This window comes from Pezoporus wallicus, unplaced genomic scaffold (genome assembly GCF_028554395.1).
Source record: "Pezoporus wallicus isolate ANWC-B61680 ecotype Strahan unplaced genomic scaffold, APGP_CSIRO_Pwel_v1 contig_5767, whole genome shotgun sequence".
In the NCBI taxonomy this organism is placed as follows: domain Eukaryota; kingdom Metazoa; phylum Chordata; class Aves; order Psittaciformes; family Psittacidae; genus Pezoporus; species Pezoporus wallicus.
In genome coordinates, this window is record NW_026640599.1 from 3,162,121 (window position 1) to 3,189,766 (window position 27,646).

The 27,646-nt window shown below is 39.5% G+C and overlaps 1 protein-coding gene across 3 annotated transcripts in view; it reads left to right on the forward strand.

Moving 5' to 3' along the window:
* Window positions 1-27,646, forward strand: part of SHROOM2 (shroom family member 2) — a 125,715-nt gene that overhangs the window by 33,368 nt on the left and 64,701 nt on the right. For all 3 annotated transcript variants that reach the window (XM_057419440.1, XM_057419441.1, XM_057419442.1), the window contains exon 2: window positions 18,263-18,414. In XM_057419440.1, coding sequence (XP_057275423.1) covers window positions 18,263-18,414 — 152 coding nt within the window. The remainder of the gene's footprint in view (window positions 1-18,262; window positions 18,415-27,646) is intronic.

A 27,646-nucleotide genomic window follows, 5' to 3' on the forward strand; every position in this document is an offset into this window, starting at 1 on the left:
AGGGGGCCTGTAAGGATGCTGGGACGGACTCTTCGCTAGGGACTGTAGTGATAGGCAAGGGTAATGGGTTAAAACTTAAACAGGGGAAGTTTAGATTGGATATAAAGAGGAAGTTCTTTCCTGTGAGGGTGGTGAGGCATGGGAACAGGTTGCCAAAGAAGTGGTAAATGCTCCATCCTTGTTGGTGTTCAAGGCCAGGTTGGACAGACCCTTGAGTGACATGGTCTAGAGCGTGGTGTCTCTGCCCATGGGAGGGGGGTTGGAACTTAATCTTAAGATCCTTTCCAGCCTTAACCATTCTATGATTAAAACCTGCTCTGTGACATGACTTGTTTCATGGGCAAAACAGAAAGTGAAGTGAACCATGTGTCTCCGTAATACAAGTACGTTCCTCCTGAGCCAGCAAGTCCTGAAGGATTAAGGTATTACAGCACTGAGTAATACTTCAGCCCCTGCACCTTTACAGGCTGTAATACAGATAACTACAGTGTACAAAATAGTTTTGTATTTATAAGTTGATGAGCATTGTGGAAAGTACAGTCGCATCTGAAGCCATATAGCCTTATCCATGTTTTGTGAGTGGGGATCTGGGCTGCAGTAAACTGCTTAAGTTACATAGCTCAGATGAGAAAGCAAAATATTAATTGTGCACTGACAATAGTTGAGTGTGCTTATAGTATATAGATCCCTTTTGAAATATGTGAGGGCTACGACCTCACATTCCAGAGGAGATTAAGTAGAAAGCATCAGTAAAAACCATCTGTAATCAGATTCTCTCTTTTAGTGCTTTTGATGTGAGATGAAGTCAATGAGTGATGTGAAAGTCGCCTTAGCGGAGCATGAAACTTCCTAACTTCTTGCATTTGGCACATATTCAAATGGCTCTGTGTGGGGTCAGTTGTACTTTAACCTTGCGCTTTAGGCATGCTGCTAGAGAGTCCAAGCACTTTTATTTGTCCTCTTCTTTCCTTGGTTAATATTTTCTATCTTAAAAGTGAAAATATTTAACAGAATGACTTTTTGTTTTGTTTCCTGCAACTCAGATGTAAAATGTCACGATCCAGATAATCTTTTTTTTTTTTAACCACTTCCAAATTCAAACTACTCTGTTAAACCATTTCAGTTTGGGAGCTGGCCAAAATTAGCTGAGGAGTTTCTTATCTAGCCTAGTCATTCTGCAAGCATTCCCTCAAAATTCTCCTTGAGGTCAGAGAAATGAACTGGTAAAGTCTTACTGTGTCTCAATTCTTCCTGCCCAGCATCTCTCCAAACTGTGAATTTAATGGGAATGTGTTCTAACATTAAGTACTTTGGGTAGTGATCCTATTTTGCTCTTGCTCAATGCGAAGAAAGAGCAAGTATGTCATAATACTGCTTTCATGCCAATTGAAGCAATAGGTGTTGGATGTTTGTGCTTATTCCATACTATGGGACAGAGCTTGATACAGTTTTGTGTAGCAGTATTGTATTTGTTTATCTGTCTTGTGCAATCTGTAAAACTTCCTTTAAAAAAAAACCCAAAAGTGAGCTTTTCATGACTGGTGTCATGTGGCAGTTTCTGTGAGGCTAAAAGAAAGCTTGTTAAATGTCAACAGGTTAAGACATTACCCAAAAATAATTCCTTAATGCTCTTAAATGTTGCCAGTGTGTCCACAATGAGGTGTTTTGTCTCTTCAGCCATAGAACAACTGCTGAAGAATATACCTCACTTGATGGAGTTACTTTGCTTTCTTTCCTTCTCTGCACTTAATTGATGTAGATCACTTTTTGGCTTGGCACACTGCTTAAGTCAAATTGTTGTACAATAAGATTCATATTTTGCTACATGCCTTCTCATGCTACAAAAAATGTTGGCTGCTTTTTTTTCTTACAAAGCTCCTTAAAATGTACTTTTGCACTTTCGTTCCATTGACCAAGCAGACAGGCAGATTTTGAAGGCTGGAGGTTCGTTCTGTATTTCATCTCTTCCATCTATTGGTTTGTATAGCCTCTGGGTTGTGATCATTTTCAAACAATACAAGCCATTGTAAATATGTCAGCCACAAAATGAGAGAAACCATAACTCAGATTTTGTGAGTTGTAACTTTTTTCCCAAAGACAAGTTGCATATTTGATAAGCTTTGGCAAATCTGTAAGTATTTCAACCCTATTAATATTGCAGTAGTGTAAATACTTAAATGGAATTTATACTTGAGATAGTTGTATAATGGTACACTGGAGGATAATGCTCCAGAGTAAAATTGTTATGCTTGAAAGCAAAGGGATAGGTCTTTATTTTAGGGTGAAAGGGCAAACTTCCTACTTAAAATGTTTTTCTGTGCTGTAATTTGCTGGAATTAGAGCCCAAGTGTTTCACAATGGATATGGGGTGGGATGGTTGTGAGAGTGCCTTCAAGGAGGCACAAGGCCATGTTTGGGACCTTCTGTACAGCACCACGTTTGCACAAATAGGAGCACAGCTTACAAAAGCATTGCGTGGATCTTCCTGCACCAATGTGCCTGTGGAATCCCAGGGACAGTTGGAGCCAGTTCTCCTCCTGGTGCCCTTGGGCTGGTGGGCAGGAGCTCTGGGAGAGGAAGTGGGTGTACAACCAAGCCAGCAAAGGCCCTCTCACAAGGACCAGTTCGTGTCTTTGGTGTCTGGTCCTGTGCCAGGAGGTTGCTTTGAATTGTACACCAGCTGATGGAATTATCCTTGTTTCCCCCCCTTCAGTAACAGGGCAGCGTGAAAGCAGACCTGTCACAAATGAATTTCTGTGAGAGCATTTTTAACTTAGTTTGTGTTATTTTTCCCATTTCCTTTCTGTTTTTTTTTTGTTTGTTTGTTTGTTTTGTTAACTGAGGAAATAGCTGTGACTTTTGAAAAACCTGGTTAGCCTTATAGGTTAAGGACGATGCTGCTCTGAAAGGAGGCTAACTTCTTCCACTGTGTTCTTAAAATAATGTTTTATGTTGCAAACTGTGGTTGCTTTAAAGGTGCTCCTTAAAGTATCATGCACTGTTCTGAAAATATCCTGGAAGTGGATTAAGATGTCACTTTTTGTGTTATTTTTCTTCTGCTCGGGATTTGCGTATGTGCTGATAAATCTTACGTAGGAGTTTTTTTAATCAGCAAATGAGCTTCACTTTTCTGCTTGTCGTCTTGTGATTGAAGACTCAGTTTTCTAAATGAGTATTTTTTTTGTGCTGCTTATATTTTAAACCCTCTTCAGAAGCAGATCAACTGTTGTGCTTCTTGTGCATATGTATAATTAGCAAGCTGCTTGTATTGCCTCCTAATCTAGATTATCATCCGGGAGAAAAAAAAATGTTTTCCTTTCACAAAGAGAAGAATGAAAGGCAGAGGTGCAACCTAATGCCAGCCCAGAGGAACAGCATTACCAATTAATAACACTATCAGGAGAAGGAGGCTTGTGTTCCTTAGCGCAAGGCCATTTTTTTTAAGTTGCACAATTCTTAAACTCTGCCAGTTTTTCCTTGTTTGCATTTGACAGGCTGGCTCTAAGAATCCTGAAAATGCACATTTGGTTTAGTGTAAAGTAGGCAATGTTTTTATTAAGCTTTGAACTCTAAATTTCCTGTTTGTAGGAGACTTTAAAATTCCGTTTTTACAGCTTTAAGCTATTTTAGTGAGTAAATCGTTGCATCATTAAGTATACCAACTTACCAGTTTGTTCACTGTCTTGTGCTTACTTCTTGGAAAATTGATACTGAGATAGGCAGCTATAGTTCTGATGTTAGATGATATTGCTGGCTCTGTGGCAGCAGCCTGTCTGGTCCTGTATCTTTAGAAGATCATTGTAGAGAACTTTGCATGTGTAATAGAGTTTATGCTGCCTCTGCTTCTCTGGAGATTTGTTTACAGTGAAGTAATGAATGGGGAAAACTAGTAGCCTTTAATGCAATCCACACTGTAATGGCTATGCCAAGTAGGATTGAGAGGGTGAACTTTTGAAGCAGAACAAATACTCTTTGTAGGCATTCTCTCTTTTTTTATTATTCCTAGTAAGTTACTATACAAACATAGCTGTGTATTGGACCCCAGAAGTGCTTCAATCACTGGTGTTAATAATGAAACCAATTGAGAGGTCTATACTTTTGCATTTCGTGCCTCACTGATAAACAGGTAATACGATACTCCCAATATGAAATGAAGTACAGCAGTATTCCAGAAACAGTATATGGATATTTCTCTGGATCACAGCCTTTAAACTTCATGGAAGAACCACTGTACAAAAGTAGTTCTAAAACACAAACAGGAAAACAGTGAAGAATTCAAAGGGCACATACTAAAAAGATAATGCTTTCAGTATGTTAATTCAAATTTTGAAAGAGTCTTGAAATACAAGTAATAACTACAGTAGGTAACTGGTAAAGGAAGGAGAAGAGAGGAATTGGTATTTGTAATGAGAAAACTATGAATAGAAGGCAAAAACTTGTGGTTTGGATGACCACTTGAAAAATGCAGTCAGATTTTATTTGTAAACTTAAACTGGATGATGGCCAAACAAGGAGAAACATATGACTGATAACTGTTACAGATCTGTTGTAGCTCTGAAATCCTCTATGTAGCCAGCCAGTCTCTCTGCTTCATGTAAATAGCTAATATTTCAGAGTAAGAAAATTTCTGCTTTTTCTGTACAAAAGCATTAAACTACTGGCTTAGAAAATAAAGGAAGTAGGAGGTACTGTCTAGTAGATACCAGTTAAAGCAAGTACAGCGTAATGTCCATACACTTGAGAAAGCCTTCGTGAAATTTTTTGTCTTGCAGTTACTTCATATAGCTGGGAAAATAAAGTATGTGAACACAGCAGGAGTCCCTGCAGCTTTCCTCAAATAATGAAATGGGGATTTTAGGTCTTTTATTGCACAGTTATCTAACTTCCTGCACTTCAGTCTTACTCATGCTGTGGAAACCCCCCAATTTAAAAAGCTGCAGTTCTTCCCTCAGAGTGGCTCAAACAGAGGCATCTACCTCAGCCCACATTGGCACAATACTGCTAATATCTCTGGTGTGGTACTGATCCAGACCAACTTGAATGGACTACTGCTAGCCTCTCTCTCTGTATCTTGGACAGAACAAATGTGTTTTTCTCCATAGTTCACTACAAGTGAAGAGTACTGTTCAGCTTACTGGGAGTAAGCCGAGAGTTTTGGGGTGTTCTCTCAGAAGGCACATCTGCACCTCTAGAGACAAGAACAGAACCCAAGAACACCAGTACAACTGTCCTCCAAATTCACATAGCCGCATGTCTTTCTGGTGTGTCTGTGTGGCATTTTTCTCTCGCCAAGGTGCATTTGAAGGTACAGAACCATGTTTCTGGAACACTAGATGTACATAAACAGGAGGAACTAAGACGTCTGAACTGAGGCTTCTAATATTCCTTAGCTATTCTTGTGGTAGAGAAACTAATAACAACACAGGAAGCATAGGATAACTGTCCAATACAAAAACAGTGGGTTTGTACTGGTGTCATTAGCAAGAGGCTTGCAATCATTCTTATTTTCAATGGCCTTCAACTTTGATCTGTAGTAATAATGCACCCTTTTAATATTAAACAAGCAAAAGCTCCCAATCTACTTTTTAGTAGAACAAACCATTTGTTTTACTTGTTCAAAGGAGAATTACAGTTCTTGGCAGAAATAGCAAGGTTCATCTTGAAGAGCTAAGATGACAAATATTTAAAAAATGCATTGACCAGTCTTTGAGTCCATTGCTGGGCCAAACAAAAAACTCTGGAGGTTTACACATTGATCATCACAGTGTCTGATGTTTAGCTCTCAAAGTCCATGTGCAGTTTGTAGTAATTAATTATTTGACATAGGTAATCCAGAAACCTCCCTGTTAAGAGAGGTTAAGAAACTACTTAAAGAAGTATCGCAACATGAACATCTGAACGGAGAAATAACCTGATTCCTCCCCTGTTCATTCAAAGAGGAGAGTCAGGACTGCAGTAGCAAAGCAGATTTGCAAACCACAAGCTTAGGGTGAACTCTTGTTTGTTCCCTCCCCACCCCTTTGTTTTTTCCTTAATGTTTCTGAGTTGGAGATTACTAATTACTCTCCTTTTAAAACAAAAGCAACCTAGGGAGCAGCAGAAGTGGTGCTTGCTCATCTTTTCTCTTCTATCCAAATGTTGGGATGGTTGTCTAGAAAATAGGCAATGTTTCTTCCTCTGCTTGGGTGTAGTTTGAACTCACACCTCCTACAGCTGGGAGACTGCCCTAACTACCAGTTCACAATGTCCCAGCACCCAATTATGCTCCTCAACTGCAGTTCAGAAGCACCCCAGACTGGTAGGGGTCAAAAGTCAGAGAGAATGTGATTTCTCCCCTCCTCTCCCCTCTTTTTTTTTTTTCTTCTCTTTAGCAGACCATGACTAGGATGGTTTTGGGGGAGAGGTTAAGTGGGCAGTCTAGGGTACAGATTTCAGCTCCTGGTGTTTATGTCTATAATGAGAAATATAAAATGCAGAAATACTTAGGGAAGCAGAGAGAAACCTGCAATTACTCTTCTCTGTGAATATGCCACATCTGTCAAATGTTTGGCTACAACATCCTTTCCAAAGCCCCTTCCTAGTAAGCTGATATCAAAATCTGTTTCCATTAGCATTTAAAGAATGGGAGATACTCCATTGCCTAAAACCCCAATCTATTCAGCTGCAGGCTACTCCTCAGCATAACTACTGAGAGACAGAGCTACGCGGCGATTGTCACTCTTTTTCAGCATCTTAAAGTGCACTCGCTTCTTCTTCATGCAATTATGAGGAATTCCAGGAAGGATTTACTGGTTGGTAAAAATGAATTCATTCAGACAAGTTTTGAGGCTATTTTGAGAATACAGATTTCTGTATTAAAAGGCATTGAACTGCCTTGTTGGAAAGATTGTATAGACTAATGCACAGCCTGAACTAAGCTTAGGCTATAGGTTTCAAGATTCAGCTGGGAAATAATAGACAACCAGTTGGATGATGTATTTACCTAAGAATGCAAGACGTTCCCCAGGTTTCTGGAAGTGGCATGGTACAGCCCTGCAGGTGGCTGTGTACCAGCGAAGTTTAAGCCTGCACAGTCGGTGATCAAGAATGATGGCAGCATGAAGCAAAGGTGGAAGGCATCTTCAGAAACAAAAGTGTTACTGGAATTACATGCCTCTAAATGCAGCTTTTATTAAAAAAAAAAAAATTTTTTTCATCCTCACGTTCCTGCTCATTGCAGGGAGGTTGAACTAGACAGCCCTTGAAGGTCCCTTCCAACCCAAACTATTGTATTCTTTGATTCTCTGAGTTTGTGATGCAAGTAATATAATGATGATCACAGTCTTAGATCTATAAGAGAATTTTCACCAGATACTATCGTTTCCTGAATCAAAAAATGTCAAGTTATACCATAGAAGACTGTTCAGCCCCTCTCCCCAAAATAAATGATGCAAAAACATGTTGCCTATTTCATTTGGAAAGCATAAGGCTTTCCAGTTGCGGGTTTAGTCAAACCTTCAACTTTTTTACCATCGTAAATAAAATCTTAATAAAAGGTTTCCCTAAAATTTAGAATATAAAAATTACTAAATTTAGAGAGCATTTAAATACAGTACAAAAAAATTTTGCAGCATGTAGCTGTTGTAATGTAGTATGCAGTTTAAATATCTGAATACCATTCAGAAGAATAAATCGTTTCTTTGTCATTTTTAGTGATTTTGGAGGTTCTTGTTGAGCTCACCATGTAGCTAAGTCCTGTTATACTTTGTGACCTTATGATCTTTGCAGGAGGAGTTTGAGATTTGCTTTGAAATTTCAACCTCCAAGTTGGTGTTTCCAAAAATACTCCTCCTTTGTGACTGAACCTCAGCCTGCATGCATTGATCTTACACATAAAATAAAATTCAGGCTTTTTGTCTAGGTAATCCTTTGCACTTCTCCATCTGAAGAATCAGGTCTCTGCTCAGAATATGCTTTTGAGCGAAGGCAGGTTGTGGTGACAGGCTTGAGAATGAAAGGCAAGTTTTGAATGTAAGTACTGTCTACAGCAGGTAGGCTCTCAAAAAGACCAGAGTGCTTTTCTCAGAAGGTGGTCATAAGAATATGCCTGTGGGAAATTTTCAGGACTATCAAACAGTGGGCTAAAATACTGCTTTGCTCCCAGCTCTTGCATACTTCAACATTAGCCTTTTAAGACCTGTCTTGTCTCAAAGGAAAACAGCTGCTTCATGGTGTTCATAAATAATACAGATAGTATCTTGTGGGTTCCACAGAATACTCAGTTTCCTTAACTATGCTACGGATTAATTTCAGAATTTCAGTACAAGCAGTCTTTAATGGTCTTTCAGTTATCAAGATGCGCAAGTTCAGAACCTCCTATGCAGTACAGTATTCAGAACAGTCAACCTCCTGGCAGCGCTGACATCCTAAACTGATGTGCTAAGACATGAATTTTTCATTAGTATGGTTGCATATTGCTGGAATACATGCTTCTGAGAAGTGTTCGTGTTCACCAGCATAGGTAGCAGTGGGATACATAAGCCATACCTATGTTGACCTGCGCAACAGGGCAGTGGTCTCTCCGCCAATGTGGGAAAATATAAATACAATTACAAATTTTCTCCTGTTGTGCAAGAATTACTGTGCAAACATTCTTCCCCGAAATTCCACTCATACTTGAGCAAGTGCTGCCTGGTGGAGTTGTGACTTGTGCTGTCTGAACAGGATGTGTCTTTTTAGTAAGTGCATCTGCACATACGACACTTCTGCCAAACAAATACAGATGTTTGTCAAACTGAGTAGTTTTGTCATAATTAAATACTGCTTTCTTAGTCAGGAAAAGCAGTTAATTGTGTGTGTAATGTTTTCATATTTCTTTAAAACTTTTGTTTTAAGCCTTTGGAGTAATGTGCCTGCTCTTAGAGCTAATTACGTCTGCAACATGTGTTACACAATGAAGCTTTTGAAAATGAGCTACCAATGGAAAGCCAATTTGGAAAATGTCCATTTAGAGTAGTAAGCTCACTCTAATTTCAGGGTATAAGAATTCTCCTGTGCTACATCACCATTTACAACTAAATCTGTGCAGCTTTTTGAAGGTCCTATCTGTATGTTTTGTGTAAATTTCCATTATTTTAATCCAGGCGATTTTAGTGCATTAGTTGCTAAGTCACAGCACAATCCTGTAATTTCTTAAGAAAAAGGTAACCTTTGTCATGTGAGTATGAATTACATGACCCAGTATAATTATCTTATTACTTAATTGTCTCTCATCAGTCCTAGGAAGAATTAGACATTTAAAGAAGAGAAAAGGTGGCAAGACACATGGATGCCAAAAATGCTTGCGTATCTAATTCCTATAGTAAATTTTTCATGAGGACAGGAATTCTTCTAATGTGCTGTGATGACATTAAGTAATGGAGTTGTAAGTAATAGTATATAGAACAACTGCACAATATGAAGGACCTGAAATTTTGAAAACCCAGATTTGTTTAGAAAAAATGAATTTTTAATTTTTTTTTTAAATAAAACTTTTTATTTAATTTGGTTTATTTAATCTGAATTATTAAGCAGGGGCAACAGAGTACTGACAGTTAGGGGGAAAAGGGCAAGGTACCATAATGTGAATGATGCATAGGGGTATAAATAGCTATAGACTAGATCCTCTCCACAGAATTGGAATTTGCTCTTTTCAAGTTCATTACCCCGAACAGGCTTAAGATGTTGGTGCTTAAGTCTAGCTGCGTGATTGTTTCATGCGCTGCTCAGATGAGTATGTGTCTGGGGAGGGTATATGAGTACTATTTAATCTTGTCAATAAACTGCATAAAAAAACATTTGGTAGACTTTTTATTGACATGCTTTTATTACTGAAGCATCATGAGAGATTTACATTGTATTAGCAGTCTGTCTCTGTAAGGGTGATCCCTGATGTCTAATCATGCCAGTCGGCTCAGATCCTGCAAGCTGACAAGGTAGAACAATTCGGGCAGAAACTGGCATGCAGTCCTTTCTGCAGCTTGCTTTGTGAACCTTGTTTGATAATTTTAGAAGCAAATGTATTGCAGTTCCTGCCCTAGAAAAATATGTTGAATCATGTATTTAGAAAAATATGTTGAATCCTGTATTTAGAAAAATATATTTAATGCTGTATTTAGCATTTGCTTTCTTCATCCTTTTGAATTCTGGGAGAAAGTGGAGTAGGTGAAACTGTCTTCCTTTACTGGGACACTAATAAACAAGAATAGAGGAGGAACTAAGGGCAAGGTTACCCAGACCTTGGTTTCTGTAACAATAAGCATTTTTGTTTTCTTGAGGGTCATCTCTCTAGCTTCCGAGTTTTTATTGCTTTAAGAAAGGAGAATTGAAATTACATACAGAGCGTACAGCAGAAACATGGGTTTGCTAGAGTGGCGACAGATACCTGCATCTATTCAGTGTGAAGTACTACATGCTTACAGTAAAGGGGGTTATATATTTTATATAATGATGAATTAAGACAGCTTTAGGTTTTTTTGCCTATTTTATCACCAGGGTGGGGGAGGAGAGGAGTCTTGTTTGAACTTTGCTTTAAATATTGAGTTGTTGAGGAAGATGGTGGCAAAGGCAGGCTTCAGTCTGTAATTTGCATGCTTTGTGAATCTGAGTATCAGTTCTGAACAGGGAGCAAAAGTTAATGTGAAGAACTAAGTCTGATGTCAAATTTTAAACCCCTCAAATTTTAGGAGGAGCCTGACCCCCCTTTGGAAGTGAAGGGGGGGGGGGGGGGGTTGGGTGGTGTGTTGGTTTTTTTTTCCTTTTCATTTTTTTCCCCTAGAGGAATGGATAAGGGAATGAACAAATAAGGTGTGTTTTAATATTCATCACCTTAGTGATACTTTTCTCTTTAAAGTTGAGTAATATTGCAAAGGGGAAATCTTGTTGAAGAACTTGGCATCCATTATTATGAGAGCAGGTCATTCATTAATGCTAGGTCTGCTGGATTGTTGCTTAGACATGTAATGTTATGTTCTGCTTGCTCAACTATGTAGCAGTGAGTTCTCGAATATTGCATTAGTAACTACTTAAAATTACTTTTATTTTTGTGTTAAAAGCAAGTTTTCAGGAGTTGATATTCTTACAAGAATTATTGGGGAATGTTATATTTTCTTACTGCCTGAAAACAAGCATCTCTGCTATGACAGAAATGGAAAGTCCCAAATAGCAGGCTTGACTATAACTCAGTGATGGTATGAGTTTGTCGTATCATGTTAAAGATGGGCTGTTCAAGGGAAAGTATTTCAAATGGAAGCCTGATGCCATTTCTAAAATTCCTGTGGCTTTTGGCAGACCCATCACAGTGCTTTTTGAAATTAACAGGCAATGAAGCTCCTGTAGCTGGGTCTTAATCAGTGCTACCTGTGTCTGGAAGTGTTGCTTTTTTCTGGGAGCCGCAGCAGCCTATAGACATAGGCATAGATGATTGACCGAATAAAATAGGTGAAATTTCTTTTCAGTAAGTATTCTATTGCTGTCTACTTGGTCTTTCAATGTCTGTTTTGGAGGCATGACAGAATTCTTCACAAACAGACTGTAAGTTGATGAAACTTGAATTTTCCTTTGTAATTAATGCACAGCTGTATCTACATGACAGACATGCTCCTGTATTTTTTTTTTCTTTGTCAGTAAGTCCTACCCTTTCCCTAGTGGAGCAGAGCTTTTACAGGCTGTTGGATTGCATTCAGTATGTTATTGTCAAGGGCACATTGGCAAACTGACATTATTTTCCTGGGATGGACAGGAAGGCAGAAAGATAAGCCAACCTTGTTGAAAGAGTAAGGTAGTTGCAAAGTAAAAAGCCTTGAACCTTATGATCGTAAAGATTACATTGTCAGGTCGTATTTTTCCTCTTGGAAGTCTATTCCTGTTATCAGTTTGAAAAGATAAAATGTGAGTTGTTTCTATGTTTCTATGCATAACTATTCTTATCATGGTCCATAGTAGCTGAAAGTACAAAAATTTAGACCTGTAAAAAAAGCTTAATGTTAACCGCATAATAAACCTCCTATATATATAATCAGCCATAAGTAAACTTGCACAAGCAAACATGGATAAGCTAACCCTTTCAACAAACTTCTCGGGTAGGAGGTGTGTTAAGTAAACTGCACATAGAGAAAGAAGTTCTCTTTTGGCCTTCTGGCTATGTTTGATTTTTTTTCTTTTTCGTAGCACAGGTATGTGCTACTTTCATATACAGGTTATTTTGTCATTTTGGAAAACAGATAGGAAGGCTTGTTTAAAAGTGGTGCAAGATGGGTTCCTCTGAGTTTGAATGCCATTGGCTGCTGTGAAATGCAAAACCAAACTCTTGGGTAAAAGTAAATGGGAGTTATTTCTCAGTAATTCTTCAGTAAGATATGTACAGCTTGTCTGGAGGAATGCTATACTAAGTAGCAGCAGCGGGAAAATACCGAGATATTGATGAGGTGCTAGGAAAAAAAATACCAAAACCTGAGCTATGCTTTGAATATGTTACACTGGTGTGAGGGAGGGACTGGGGTTCCCCAGGATCAAGACCACAACAGCTGGCTTCTTCCACTGCGTCTACTTGCAATGACTCCCTGTTCTACTCTTGTCTTGGCCTTACTCTTAACTCCAGGGTCCATTTTTGTTTTGCTCTTGCCTGGATGCCAGCCTGGGGTTGTCAGGACTGTAAGGGCTAGGAAGCTTCTGTGACTCACTTGTGCTGCCCTGGAGGGCTCTTGCATAGAAAGAGCCCCAAGACTACACTTTGTAGCTGTTTAGTTACTCTATGGAGGTTATCAGCAGGCCCAGAGGCCTGCTGGTGTGGGTTATGCAGGTTTAAAAGCTCTGGATATGCTTCTAAATGCTATTGTGGTAAATCGGACAGTGTTGGAAAAATCAAATTTTATTTAGAAGCTGTAAAATGTTCTGTCAAAGCTTAGGTACTAATAGCAAAAATCCATCCCTGACACTAAGCAGCACCTCGTTCCTTTTCCTGATACATTACATCTATGCTTTCAAAGCATCGAGGTGGTGTGTTTGGGGTTTTTTTGGTTGATTGTTTTTTGTTGGTTGTTGCTGGTTTTTAATTCTAGTACAAGTGTTCAGCTTCTATGGCTGAAACAATGGATTCACTTTGAAAAACAACTTAGAGTGACAGATGTTTAAAAACCTACAAATCTACATGAAGTCTCTCTTCCTGATACTTTTCATCTGGAAATTATCATTGGTTTCTGGGGGAGAAGATTTGTTAAATTTTTAACTTCAAATCCTTCAATTGGCCCTTAATTTGCTGACCTCATAATGGCCCTATGATATAAATAGTCTAAGATACAACAACAGTATCCTCTTAGAAATAGTAACTGATTTATGATCAGAAAGGTCTTCTCACAGGCGAATAGTAGATACTGTTTTGAATGTAGGTTGAAATAAAGTAATAATCAGTTTACATATATGTATTAATTTTTAAAAATGGAAAATGATGGGTGTTTTGCCATACTTGCTAAGCACTTTGGTTTGAGGAACTCTGCAGTTAGCTTTCAGCCTCAAGTCAAATTTTTATAGCTGAAATAAATCCTCCACAAAAAATGGTCTAGTGGAAGTGACTGCAAGCCTTTAATCAAAACAGTAGAATGGACACAAATATAAAAATGGAATAAATACTTGAAGGACTGTAGCAAGAGGTACCTTTTCAAAATATGATGCTTTCTTTAAAACAAAACCCCAAAACAACAAAAACATTGCTAGTCATGATTCCAAATGTTTAAATACAACAAATAAAGAGCAATTAGAGGGGCCATGATAGACTCCATCTTACTGCTAAACTCTACCCTTTAAAAGATTGATTTTTAAGAACTAGCTGTTGACAGAAGGCAGGGCTCCTGCCCACCTGACATCTCTCTGTTGGCGCAGCGCGATGGGGGACGCTTTGAAAGGGCAGGTGGCCAAGGTGGCTTTCTTGCCTGTTCAGAGTTTCTGTGGCTTGTATGTTGGTTCCTCAAAGTTATGCAAATGTCAGGCTTGAAGCGTAAAGGTATTTCTCCTGTGTTTTAACTCTGTGCAAATCAAAATAATTAACACTTCCTGCATTTTACTTGTTCTGAGGATCTCAGATTGCTGGTGTTTTGAATAAATTTGTAATAGGTGCTCATAAGACAAACAGCCAGAATTATTTTTTTGGCAGTGCAAGAAGTGAATTACGATAAAATAGTTTCATGGCTAATAACAAAATGCTGATAAATGGCGCTGTTTTTTCCTGTGTTTGTCTCCCAGAGCTGTCCAAAGAGAGCAGGGACAAGAAACTGTCGTCATTGTAAACAAAACTAGATCTCTCCTGTGACAGGGCATTTCCCCAACCTGTCTCCTGCTTGTTTATACAGGTGCCTATAGAGGAATGTGGGTATTTTAAGTAATGTGGGTATTTTAAGTAAAGTGTCAGACCTGATAAACACAAGAGTGAAGGGGTCACATTCTAGAAATGGTGCTCACCGTCAACACTGCAGCATTTTAAAGCTGCAGGTATAGGCCATTATTTTCCTTTCCTCATGTATTACCAGCACTGGGCATACAGACTTGTAAGCATCCTTTGAATGTGTTTGTGTATTTAGCTGCTGGGCTTTTCTCCATGGTTCAGCTCTTCCTCCATTTCAAATTTCTCTCATTTTCACAGGAAGAATTTCACATACCAGGGTTGCATATGTGTTGTTTTTAAAATCACATACTTTTTTATCCTGTTATCTACATCTGCATCTTGTGTAAGTGTCTCTTCCTGTTTTGTGGATATGATATTTTATAAGCAAAAATAAATTTTGGAAGACATGACGATTAATGTAGATACCATTGTGGCGGCAGAAGTCTGCGGCTCCAATCCTCTCTGATATAAGAATCCCAAAGTTTCCCTTTGCTCTTGGCCATGGGGGGTCATCAGGGACAGCAGGGTGAGAGTTGGAGACTGTCTAAACAGATGCTTTTCGTCAACAAACATCCTTTTCATCTCCTTTGAAAACACATTTTCTTGGTAGCAATATCAACATTTCTGCTAAGGGTAGGAAGTTGTGGTGTTTACTTTCATAGTAAAAGGGGTATTTTTTTTTTAATACATACTGGAATCATGGTTTGAGGGCGTTTCTAGAACTCTTTGCTTATCCATGGTAGGCAGTGTTAAGTATACCTGTCTTTTGAAAAGACTGCCATAAATGTCTGCCATTTATAAGAAAATGTGGCATTGATAGTTTTTATTTTATGTGCCTTCTGATTCCTGCTATTGCTATAAAAATGTTGAGATGTATACTTTATGGACGTTCAGTTCCTGCAAGTACTACAGACTGATCCAGAGGGGTTGTTCAGGGTTATGTCCAGTCACATCAGCCTGCTGACAGCAACTGAAGCAGATCTCTTCTTACTGACTGTTCTTGAAAGACTTGGTCTTAAAATGACCATCTCCATTTTCAAGGCTTCATTTTCAGCTATTTATTTAGTTTTTAAGGGCACCTGACATTCAGAAAGAAATGCCAGCTATTTATGTAAATAATATAGGCTTTAAACTAGGGCTTAAGTCCTGAGTACAGCATAGCTGACTCTGGAGATGGTGTGTGAAATACATTTTTGGTTGAAATGTGTAAATTAGTTGTGAAATTTTCAAGTGTATTTGATAGTTCTAAAATATTTAGGGGTTTTGGTGTTGTGGTTTTTTCCTTCCAGTGGAGGTCTGATGAGATGGCAAGTTTCTCAAGGGGTGAATAAATAAAAACAATAAATGGTAAAACTAGTAAACAGGAAAAGAGAAAACCTGAGAGAGAAGCTGGAACAGACTATCCAAGTTTGAGCAGAGGAAGCATGTTTTTGAAGAGGTCTTTTCCTCATGGATTTTTTGGCTGTGTTTCTTACATGTGTGCAAAGCCTAATGCCTTTTTTCAGTCATGACATAAGTACTTCTGGTGTAACTGAAGAAACTGTATTTTTCCTGTCTAGCTAAACTTTCCCATTTCCACTTAAACATGCACTGCCAAGTGGAATCACATTTATACAGCCATTCTGGGATCTGAGTACAAAAGATTTATGTTTAGGTTTGTTCAGCTCAGGGAGACTTTTACTGTGAATAGATGTGTAGTTTTTATTCTCCTTGGCTGCAGCTGATATGGAGGCAAGGTGTTAAAGAAAGCCACTTGAGTTTAATGAGAACAGCTTCAGCGTTATGCTTAGGTTTTGATTTTGTAAGTATATTTTTATTTTTTTTCTTTTTAATGTTGCTTTGGACAGCCAGAGTCTCTTGGAAAGCTTGTGCTGTGTGGAATGTGTAGTCTCCCTGCTGAAATTAAAACTCAGAGGGGGTAACGGAATACTCTCTGCTGTCAGTGCATTGCCAGCCTGAAGAAAAAACAAACATGCCTACTGAGAACAATGAACATTCCTTGAAACCCTAGGAGACTGGTTTGGTTTTGTTTTTTTTTAAGACAAAAAAAAAGATCCTGGTTTTGTCTTCAGGCCTAGGTGGTAGGGCATAGGGGCTTCTCACCCTTTATTATTAAGTTGGTGCCTTGCCTGGAGTGTAAGTGCCACAACTGGTTGGCATCTATGTTTTGGAGTGTAAAATGTGTCCTCCTAAAAGATACTCATACCCCTCTACCCCATTTGATCTCCTGCCTACAGTTCTGGTGATTCAGCTGTGACTTTCATTAATGTTTTTGCACTGCTTTTCTAACCTATTGGGCTTCAGACCTCCAAACAGTTTACTAAATAGTAGCCCAGAAATGCATCTGAACACTTGAAAGACTTGCAATAGTCTGTTAGGAAGCTTGAGATGCATGAGCCTCAGGTTGCCTGTTTCCTTTTTCAGCTCTGACTTAAAAGTTCCTTGAATGGCAGCCACTCTTGACATCCCTGGATTGAAATCTTTCCTTGCATATAAGCCATTTCCAATGCTGCTCCCATGTTTTCAACTTCACTGAAGATTGGCAGTGATAATTCGGTATTCTCGTAAATTCTTGATGTTCAGATGGTATGCAAGCAGGTCAGAGGGCAGGTAATAGCTTGAGAACTAGATATATAATGATGTAGAAACTTGCTCTGTCTTTAATTATCTGTGTTTTTATTAAGATAAGTTCTAGAAATAAAGTTGCCTGATTAGTATTAATAATGAACTTTTTAGAATGGGATATAAGACTAAGCATTTTTCATAGTATTCTTTTTGGCTTAGATTTACAGGCCTGAAGATTTTTAAGAACATTTATCCTGAACTTGCATAAAGAGAGCTCTTATCTGCTTGCAGTGAGATTGCTGTGGTGTATGAGATCATCCTAATGTAATTTCATCAAGAAATATTGCTTTTTTTATTAGGTTATTTGAGTTATACTTTTGTTCCTGGAGTGTTCCTAAAACTTTTACTGTGAGCTTCAGAATTCATGCAGTTAAGTTTCCTCTGGATTTATCTTGTTGTTGATAGACTTTGGTGCCTCAGAAGATGGCAGTTCTTAGTGCCTGACGAAAATAACTTTATTTTCTAGACCAGCTTGTTAAGAATTTGGGGGCTTCATTGCATGCCAGATTTCTGGAGTTGGTTGTCTATATGGTTAATACTATTGGTTACCTTCTCTAGAGAACCAGATTTTAAGATGCCTGCCCAAAACTCTGTTTGCAAGCACGATAACCTGTACAGTATTGAACACATCTCAAGATCACAGATGGTTTTGATTCCTAAATTTCCATCAAGTTTTCTTGCTTTCTCAGGACGCTTCCTCCCTTCCATTTCTTTCCTGTTCTAATTGTGTCTGTATCATTACTCTTTCCTTACACCATGGACAGGTTAGGGTTGGAAGGGACCTTAAAAAGCATCCAGTTCTAACCCCCCCTGCCATGGGCAGGGACACCCCCTGCTAGATCAGGTTGCTCAAAGCCCTGTCCAAACTGGCCTTGAACATTGCCAGGGATGAAGCAGCCACAGCTTCTCTGGGCGACCAGTGCAGGTGTCTCACAACCCTCATAGTGAAGAAATTCTTCCTAATACCTAGTCTAAATCTACCCTCTTTCAGCTTGAACCCATTCCCCCATTTTCTGGTCCTACATGCTCCTGTAAAAAGTCTTCCTCCAGATTTCTTGTAAGCAGCCTTTAGGTACTGGAAGACTCTTATAAGGTGTCCCCTGAGCCTTCTTTTTAAATTACTTTAAGCAGTTAATTATTGTATTAATTACTGTGTGAAACCAATACTGAAAGCTCATTAACTTATTTTAAAGGTGGCACTATGCAGCCTCAATAATTCTACTGTTTGATATGCTTTTTCTTCAGATTGAAGATGGGAGCAAAGCTGCAGCTGTGGACAAGTTACTGGCTGGGGATGAAATTGTTGGCATCAATGATGTGGGCCTCTCTGGCTTCCGACAAGAAGCGATTTGTCTGGTGAAAGGTTCACACAAGACACTGAAGCTTGTAGTAAAAAGGTAAGATTGTGTTGTTCAGCTGAAAATATGTTCTGGGCTATAAGCTACTGGGCAACTAAATTTGCCAAGGCTTGGCGAGGTAATGACTTTCATTCAGTGCTATTAATGTGCATATTGTATGGTGTTACCTCCTCCTCAAACACAGGCCTTTTATGGAAGAAGATGTGGGGAGAGGTAGCCCATTAATCAGAGCAAGAACTGAGGCAGCATATTCTGTGAATACTGTTGCAATGTGGTGAGTTGGGACTCTGTTCCTTTCTGTCCCGCTGAAGTGCAGCGCCTGAAACGGGCTGTCCAGCCCTCCCTGCTTCCCTGCCTTTGGTTTGCAGACATGGGCAATGCTTTTTAATGTGTTTTCTGTGCAGGCCAGTTGTGTTGTGAGGAGTGGGTTACATGGGAAGCATTTGAAAAAGCATTTTCCCCACTTAGTGAAAATATTTGAGGTCTGAAGTATTTCTTACGTGGTTTCAGTAAGGACTGCTTTCAGTCAGTTACTAGTGAAGGGGAAAAACTGAAACAGTTTATCAAAACAGAACACATTTCTGTCATGGAAACTATTTTGTCATTTTGACTTAGGACTTCTAGGTTCACACTTTTTTTATTAGCTTGCATTAAGTATAAGTTTCATAAAATAATTTTGACAAAAGTGAATAAATGTTAAAGTAGGTTAAATCTTGTAACTTCTAAAAAAATCCTCAAACCGGGAAATTTGAATAAGAAAATTTTTGCATTAATTTCCTACTCTGATAAATCAGAACCTTCTAATGAATTTCTTTTATCAAGTTACACAAACCAGTCTTTCATGTGAGGATTTTGGGTGTCTCTGTTAGAATACTTAAAAATAAATTAAAAAAAAATTCATAAAACGGAAATGCTGAGAATTGGGGTTTGACAGGTATGATGATCCAGTCTATAAATATAACCACTGTTTGAGGATGTCTTAATGAGGACTGTCACAAAAGCATGGTTTTCACCTTTGGTTTAAGAAGGGCATTTTTGACAGAAGGAATTATGGGAACCTGAATCTCTTTCACAGGTGACAGTTTATATCCTCAATAGCTACCAACAGCTACTTACAGAAGCTCTCCCAAAATTTTTGTAGCACTAAAGCTAATAAAATGCATTCACAATTATTATAAATCATTATGTTCAGCAGTTTCAACTTGTGCTGGCTATTCCAGTAAAAGCACTTTTGTTAGCGGAGGTTACATCAGCTGTTTCTGTCACAGAAAGGGGGAACTTCAGGGTTGACAAGTTTTATAGACATTGAAGAATCTGCCAAGACAGCTAGTCTTAATTACTATGAAAAACTTCAGACCAAGTGGAAAGAGTCCCTCTTTCTTTGTGCTTTTCAGTTTCATGGTGGTAACTTGCTCAGAATCTGTGAATTCTGATGCATCTTTGCAAATGACAGAATATTTGATGCTGAAATATCCCCAGGAGAGACACAGCTATGCTGTTCTTGTCACCCATGAGCACTTCACGCATGTGATTTTAGAGAACTTTCGTACAGCTCATCAAGCACCGATTTTTCTGCTGGGGATTTGTAGCCATTCTCTGTAGGCAACGGAGTCCCGTTGCTATGCATGCCTGTGTGTGGTTTGGTGCAGAGCTGATAGATTTTCATCAGTCCTTTCTCATCTCTCCTCTTTTTCCTTCCCTAGCACATGGGCAAAAGCAACCCAGCTCTTCTAGCCAAGAGGCTGAAATAGTGGCTGTTGTTAGGGAAAAAAAATTGTCTTGAGTTCATGAAGACTTCCATAGCTCCCAAAACAGGCAGGAGTGTTTTGGGTCATTGACAAGCCTGAATATTAGATAAAATTTCCTAAAACTTACTGAATGAAATTAGCCAGGGTTTTTGTCTGTGGTTTTTCAACTTTGCTCTTTGTCTTGGAAAGTTGCCTTAGGACATCAGTCCTTTGACAGTCAGAAACCTTTTAGCACCCAGTCTCATTTTATTCTTGGCCAGCTTGTTCTCATGCACTGCTGTCTGTGTGCTGAAATAGCTTTTCTTTTCCTGTTGGAAGTTCAAAGGATGCAGGTTTTTATAAAAGCCTTGTTGCGTGCTTTCTTTCAGAAGTTACGGTTTGAACAACAGTATTGTTTTGTGTTGTTTGCCCTAAATCTGAGGCTGAATTTTTATGAGTGCTTTAAACAGTCCTGTCTTCAAGCAAACTACTTGTTTAGTCTTTATATAAGCACTCCTGCAAGTCTGGATTGAATTGGATCAGGGAACTGCTCTGACTGCAAAATTACTTGGGGAAGTAGGTTTTCAGCTGAATAGGACCACCAGTTTTCAGAGGCAGTCTGCACTTTAATTAATTACAGCAATCTTGAAATGGCTGCCTTAGAATTTTTAGACCATTTCAGTCTTATTTAGATCCACCCTTACTGTTCTCTGGGGAGACTGAGGATAGTTCCACAATTCCCTTTCACTGAGTGACATATAAGGTGCAAGTACTGAGCTGCAAGTCGTTGTAGCAGCTTTTTGCCGACTTGCCCTGTGTCCTTTGTCTAGCACTGTGGTGCTTCTCTATAGCACTGGTTTGACATTTTATTCCCTATGGGTGTCAGTGTGATAATCTGAAGCACAAAATAGACAAATAGTTTGAAGTTCAACAACTCAGTCCTGAAGATTAAAAGAATCTTTGCTTTAATCCTTGCTGTCTGTGAGAGTTAGCTTTTGAAGCCAAGATCTAGGTTTTGTGTTGAAATTTTTTTTTCCCCCCAGGGTTGTTTTTCTCCAGTCATCCTGAAGTGAAAAGCAAACTTATTTTAAAACTATCATGATGTGGAAAAACTGTTTTATAACAAAATTATTCTGAAAATTAGAGAAGTTGCTTCCTATTAATGTCAGTAACATTAATCTAGAAAATCAGGTTTTACTTGTCACTGCTGAGAAGTGTGTCCATGTAGAATTCCTCTATATGGGTCACTCCTTCATGCAGTAATGCCGCATCCTGGTCTAATATTGATCTAACTGACTGTACCTGGGAAGCAGTAGGGCATAGTGGTTTTGGTTGAGAAGTCTAATGCGCCTACAGCCAAGATCAAGTGAAAAAGTTTTGCTATAGTGAGTAACATTTCATTCATGATAATTACCATTGTGCCTGTGGCAGAGGTTTCTCAAGGGGCTAGTGTTCAGCAGTGGTAGCTGGCTTCCACAAAATTACTTTTACCCACTGTTTTTTAAAGAACCTGATGCTTGACTTGCATAGGGAAAATAACATTGGTCTCTACATAAAAGTGCTTGCGGTGCTAAATACTCAGCATAAATGTGCTGGCTGTCAGCATGCATGCTTTGCTGCATTTTTTGGAAATGTTGCACAGTTGTGGTCTAAACCAAATCAGGACTGTGCAGCTGGCTCAACAACAAACATGATGTTTAAGGAGCTTGCATATATTGACGGTTGAACAAGTGCAGTGTAGTTTTGGTTTTAGATTAGGAGGGCTTGGGAGGCTTAGTGTTGTTTCCTTAAGTGGATTTGTCAAAACAACACATCTAAATTACGTACTAGTTCTTCAGTGTAGTTCTGAGTTGTTTCCTGAGTAGATTCCTTTCTTAGGGAAAGGGAAAGGAAACTCCTTATGGTGTTTCTTACAGGAATTGAATGTGAATGTCTTGGTTTTGAAAAGATGTGGGCATGTCTGTATACACACATGTAGAATTGCTGTACGTATTGATACTGAAGTGATTACAGTATTCTGTATGATTTAGCTGTTCTGCATACACTTCTAACTTGAATTCCCTTCTCATTATTAAATATAATCTCTCCTCCTTTGCACAGGTTAGACATAAGTGTATACCACAAATCCATGAAAGTCTGGAATAGTTTTTCACTCTGTATTCATGAGACACATTAAACTGTTAAAAATTGGCACATAGGTGACACTTCCATTTGTGGTTTATGAATGTTAAAGAGAGGGTGGGATTATATGGCCTTTGGGAGCCACCCTAAGAAGTTATGTGGGGTTGTCCTGTTGGCTGATTGAATCATCTGTTAGTGGCAGTGGAAACAGATGGGCAAGAGAGGGAGTAGCCATGGATGACTTTACCCTCAGGGTCTGCTGATGACAGGAAGCTGGACTGTCAGTTTAACTTGACCAACTGTGCATGTACTGCCAGTGCCTGACAACCAGCCTTAAAGCTCTGGAGTTGTTCTGGCTGTGTCACGTATGCATGCGAGTGGATGTGTTTTCCTTCACATAGCATTTCATTTTGGTGCCTTTATGTGGCCGAAGTGCAAGCTGGTTTTGCAATGCTGAGGTATCCTGAGGGACTGAGGAGGGAGAGTGGGAAAGCAAACACTTCCCATCAGAAGCATTGTTTGAGTGCTGAAATTTACTGTGCAAAATCTTAATAAGGGAAGTGAATGTTGTGATACCTGAACTACAAACACCTGGACATGGAAAGTTAGGGTAATTTTTATTTGCATGGCACTTCATGAAGACAGCCAGCCGTTTAATTGAAGCACAGTACAAGAGTGTTTAATGAATGTCACAAGGGCTCCAAGGGTGTTCAGTATTGCCTCAGAGACCTAAGACCTGAGCAGAAATCTGGGAATAAAAATGTGACAGTCAGTTATAGTGTTCAGATGGGAGATCACTGAATTTTTGCCATGTTCTGAGTGGAAACATGCTCAAGACCACCAGTGACCTTTCTGCAGCAGGTACTGTGTAACTCACCAAGGGGATCCATTCTTAACCTATCTGTGACTTGTGGAGCAGCTAGCTGTGCTCTTAGTAGCTCCCTGTGGCTGCAAGAGTACTCTGTGAAAGTTGGCAATATCAGTATCAATATCATTTGTGAGATGACTTGGGAAGATCAGGGATTTGTGTTTCCTGTACAGTTAAAATACACTGATGGAGGACCACAAGTTCTGCCTCTTGCTTGTGTCTGGTCACATGATAGTTCTAGTTTTATGGATACCAAAATAGTTAGTATAGGAAACAAGTAGAAAAAAGCATGTAGTTTTGCAGATTTTAAGCAAGTATTGTACATATTTAATCCACTGCTATGGTTAAATATTGCTCAATAAACGAATGCATTTGTGGAGTACCACTGTTGAGTAGGATTAAAATCTATTTTGCTGATAAATTTGATTTCATTGCTTCTGGAACTAGTGTTTGCTACGGCAGAACGAATTTAAGTGATTTCTCTTTTGCTGCCCAGTAGCCATAATTCTTCCTTTCTAAAGATTGACCTTGTCCTTAACTGACCAAGAACAGATTTTTGTTGTTTTTTTTTCCTAGTGCCTGTATTTTCAGCCAGACTTTAGAAATGGGCAGGGAACTGCAGTAGGGCTTTCCAGGGCTGTATCTGCATGCACATTCCATTGCTGTAAGAAGAAGGCAGGTTTGATAGCCCCTCGCTACCCTTTTTTCTTGGAATTAACAGGAACAGCATGTACCTCTGCAGATCTTCAGGATACAGACTTTGGCAGTGGATATTTGTAACAGATGCACACAGCTTTGGAGTTGAAGGCTTGAACATTTCTGTGTGAGTGCAGTCAGTGGAAGGGCTGAGCTGTTGAATTCCCATTTTGCAAATTAACTTGAGAACAGGGTCAGTGTGCTGCTGTAGGCCCACTCTTCTGCTCTGAACAGGATGGCTGGTTTTAAATATGTGCCAGATAGAATGGCCTGCCAGCCCCTGATGCCAGCCAGGTCTTGTGATGAAGAGAGGAGCAAGCCATGTGTGTCAGGATATGTGACAGGGCATCACCAGGCTGCCGTCTCTGTTTCTCTCCTTTGGTGCTGCTGGTGAGCTATGATGGCTCACAACAGGATGGCAGGGACCAGATAAGCGCAAGCATAACACATTGTGTGAATTGCACAGCACCTGCAGGCCTGGTTCAGGAGCCCTTGGGGTGGATAACTTGTGTTTTAAGGAGTGCCTAGCAATCCCAGCAGGATCCATCCTGAAGGAGTGTTTAGTAGAACAACCACCAAATAAGCTGTTCTGTATGTGCATGCTCAGTGGGGTTCTGCAGGGGAGGCCAGCTGGCATGGAGCTCCCCTCCCTTCAGGCATGCCACCCGCCTCCTCCAAGAGCAAACCCGGGGCTGGCCAGCCTTCCACTGTGCTCCTCCTCCTTTATGTGATCCTGCACGTCTTATGGAAGGAATGGACGTGATGAGGGGTGCACAATTTCATCATGTTTTTTACCAAATTATACCTTGGAAGAGCCCTGACAAGGACCATTTTCTCTGGTTGCCCAACTGTTGGTGCAGTCACTTAACTGACAGCAGTGTGAATCTGCGTTCTCTTCACCATGACTTTAGCAGTACCACACACGTGTTTGGATGTTTCCCATGCCAGCTGTCTTTTTGGTGGGGTGTACATCTAGAAAGCACTTTGATTTCTTAATTTTATGCCCAGCTCACCTGTTTCATAGTTGCTTTATCGTGATTTGATTCATGCTGTTAGTGACACACTAATAGACACTTGAGTATTCAATTCTTCCAATTGATGCTGTGTTGTCCCTAGTTTCAAAGAGAAAATTGTTGTCTCGTGGTTTTAGATGTTTGTCTTGTACAACTCTCAGGACTTCCTCTATACACATTTTGTGACTGACTTGGTTTCGTCTTATAGCAGCTTTAATAATTTATTTCTTGACAAATCTGAAAAATCTAGCCTGTAAAGCCTGAATAACGGAAAGTCAAAAATACAACAGGTGTCACCATGTTTTGTCAAGTCAACTCTGTTATGGCAATGTTTGGAGTACTAGGAAGGGCATAGATATTTCCTTGTAGGCAAAAGAAATCCTCTGTAATTTGAGTATGTATATTTAGAAGGTTACTTGTGGCAATGCTATTCAGTTTTGGGAAGTAATTACCAAAATTGGGCAATGTTGCTTTTTTGTGGAATGGAATATGCATCAGATGGTAACAACCTGTGAGTCATGACTGGGTTTTAGGGTTGTTTTTTTTTTTTGCTTCAGTCCTGCATGCACTTGTCTAAATGGTTAATTTTGAGCATGACTGGTCTCATCCAATTTAGTGAGAGCACTCACATGACTGAAGATGAAAAAGTATACAAGTGCTTACAGGGTTTAACCATAGCTTTTTACCAGGTGGTACATTGGATTTATTCTTAGAACTGCTTTTCACTGGTAAATGTCAATGTAGGTGGTGGAAACTGTGATATATATCCCCTTGTGTGAGAGGGGGAAACTGATGATCCTTCTGAAACGTGGGGGTCTGAAGACTTACCCATTTCACATAGTGCTTTTGCATGCACGCGCAGAGGAGATTGTGTGTAATAATACTGAAGATCTCCTCAGACTCCTGACTGAAACAGAATTGTAACCATTAAAATACATTAAAGACCAAATAAATAATGTTTTTATGTCAGAAATCTTGCATTTGGAAAACGCTTTTGTGTATGTTGCATATGTTTTGAAACACTGAATTGTTTGGGGTTGCTTTTAAGCACTTAAGAGCAGTGGGGTTTTTAGGCACTAGCAAGAACTTCGACATGTACATGTGCAGCTTCAGTAGTAATAATACTCCTGTTTCAATGTGCTGCAGTTCTTAATGTGGTATTTTTATTTCAGGCTACATATTTTGCCTCTTGAAGATTAAATGACTGACAAGATTAAGAACTTGACTGCTTCTTAAATGTTTCAGTGTCAAGTAGCCTACCTTATTGAGTGTAGAGATTTTATGCTCTACTTGGTCAAGTAACTACTTGTAACAGCTTCCAAATTGAAGAGATTAAAAGAAGGTTTTCAAACAATTTCTAAACTTAACTCCAGAAACAGGACCACTTAAAAGAAGGCCAGGAATGCAAGAGTGTTGCAGCTTTAGTTACTGAATAACTGGACAAATTTGCATTTTATCTTTTACACAAGCAGCCTATTATTTTATGGTCATTGCTGCTCAATCTGCATAATACTGGATCACCTGGTGAAACAAAGTCTGGCACAGAGACACAGCTACCACACTGCTGAGTTATACGGCCGTTAATGCGTTTAGTTCAGCTTCATGCTGACTGCAGAGGAAGGACAGTGACAAAGCCAGTGTTTGGGGAAATTTCTGCAGGGTTGCAGTTGAAATCAGACTCAGTTCTTTGGTCTGATTCACAGATCAGCATTGGTGGCTGGTGGGCAGCTGAACTAAGGTGGCAACTGACTGAAAGAAAGCGCTCTGGGGAATGGTAATGTCTTCAAAATCTTATCTGGCATAGGACTTGTCAGAGCAAAATAGCTTTCCCAAATAAAACCTGAAGCATCTCAGCTTGTGGCGTTGTTCTTTGTGGAGGCTCAGTAATCTGCATCATGTGGTTATAGTGTTTTAACCAGGAATGAGATGAGCTAAGGCTGGGCTGTCTCCTGAAATGCCCTGGGACTGGAGGAACTGTCTTTCCTCACTCCGGTTTTTGGGTCACCTTGAACGTGGTTAGGTAAATCACAGCTGAAATAGGTGTAGGAATGCACCCACACCTCTGTGGAAACGCTGGTATTTGGAATGTGGTTTCTGAGGAAACTCAGCTGGTTTGGGACAGCTATGGAAGGTTAAGCTCATTGTGGCAATCGGCTGGGAGGCAAAACACACCCATTGTTTCTGGCCACAAGCAACACAAGGGTTTCCATGGCCGTGTGCTCCAAGGGCATGGCAAGTTCCTTCTTGCTGAAGGCAGCATGTTGGGCTGGTGTAGGCAGCTGTGTGCTGCTGTGCTTGCTAACTCTGTCCTGGGCAAAGGGAGTGTGTCCAAAGGCTGTTCTGCTTCCTGTTCCTTGCTCTGGATCCTTCACCTCAGTCATCATGAGATGATGGCCTAACGCCCCATCCCCCCGTGTATTTTGACTCCCACTGCTGCTGTTAGTTTTTCCATGTCAGAGGCTGCATTTTAATTCACTGTTACTACTGAATGAAGCCTTTTCTGTATTTATGTTAAAGATTAATTTATTTAGCGCTGTACTTACATAGTGTGGTAATTTCCAAGGTATTTGAAAGTAAACCCCGCTGGAACCACTGTTACAGCTGGTTTTTTTTCAGTATGTGAAGCATTTTAGGTGTTTCAAGATGATAAATACTCATTAAAAAAAACCAAAACTTTTATTATCCACTAGAGGTATTCTGATAAATCATGGCAAAAACTGAGTTAAGAGAATGACATCAGTAGTTTAATGCTATCTAACCATGAAAAGGTAGCAGAATATGCACAAAATAAGGATGGGGGAAAAAGTGTTTATGTATCTTACATACCACAAATCCCAAGATCAGTA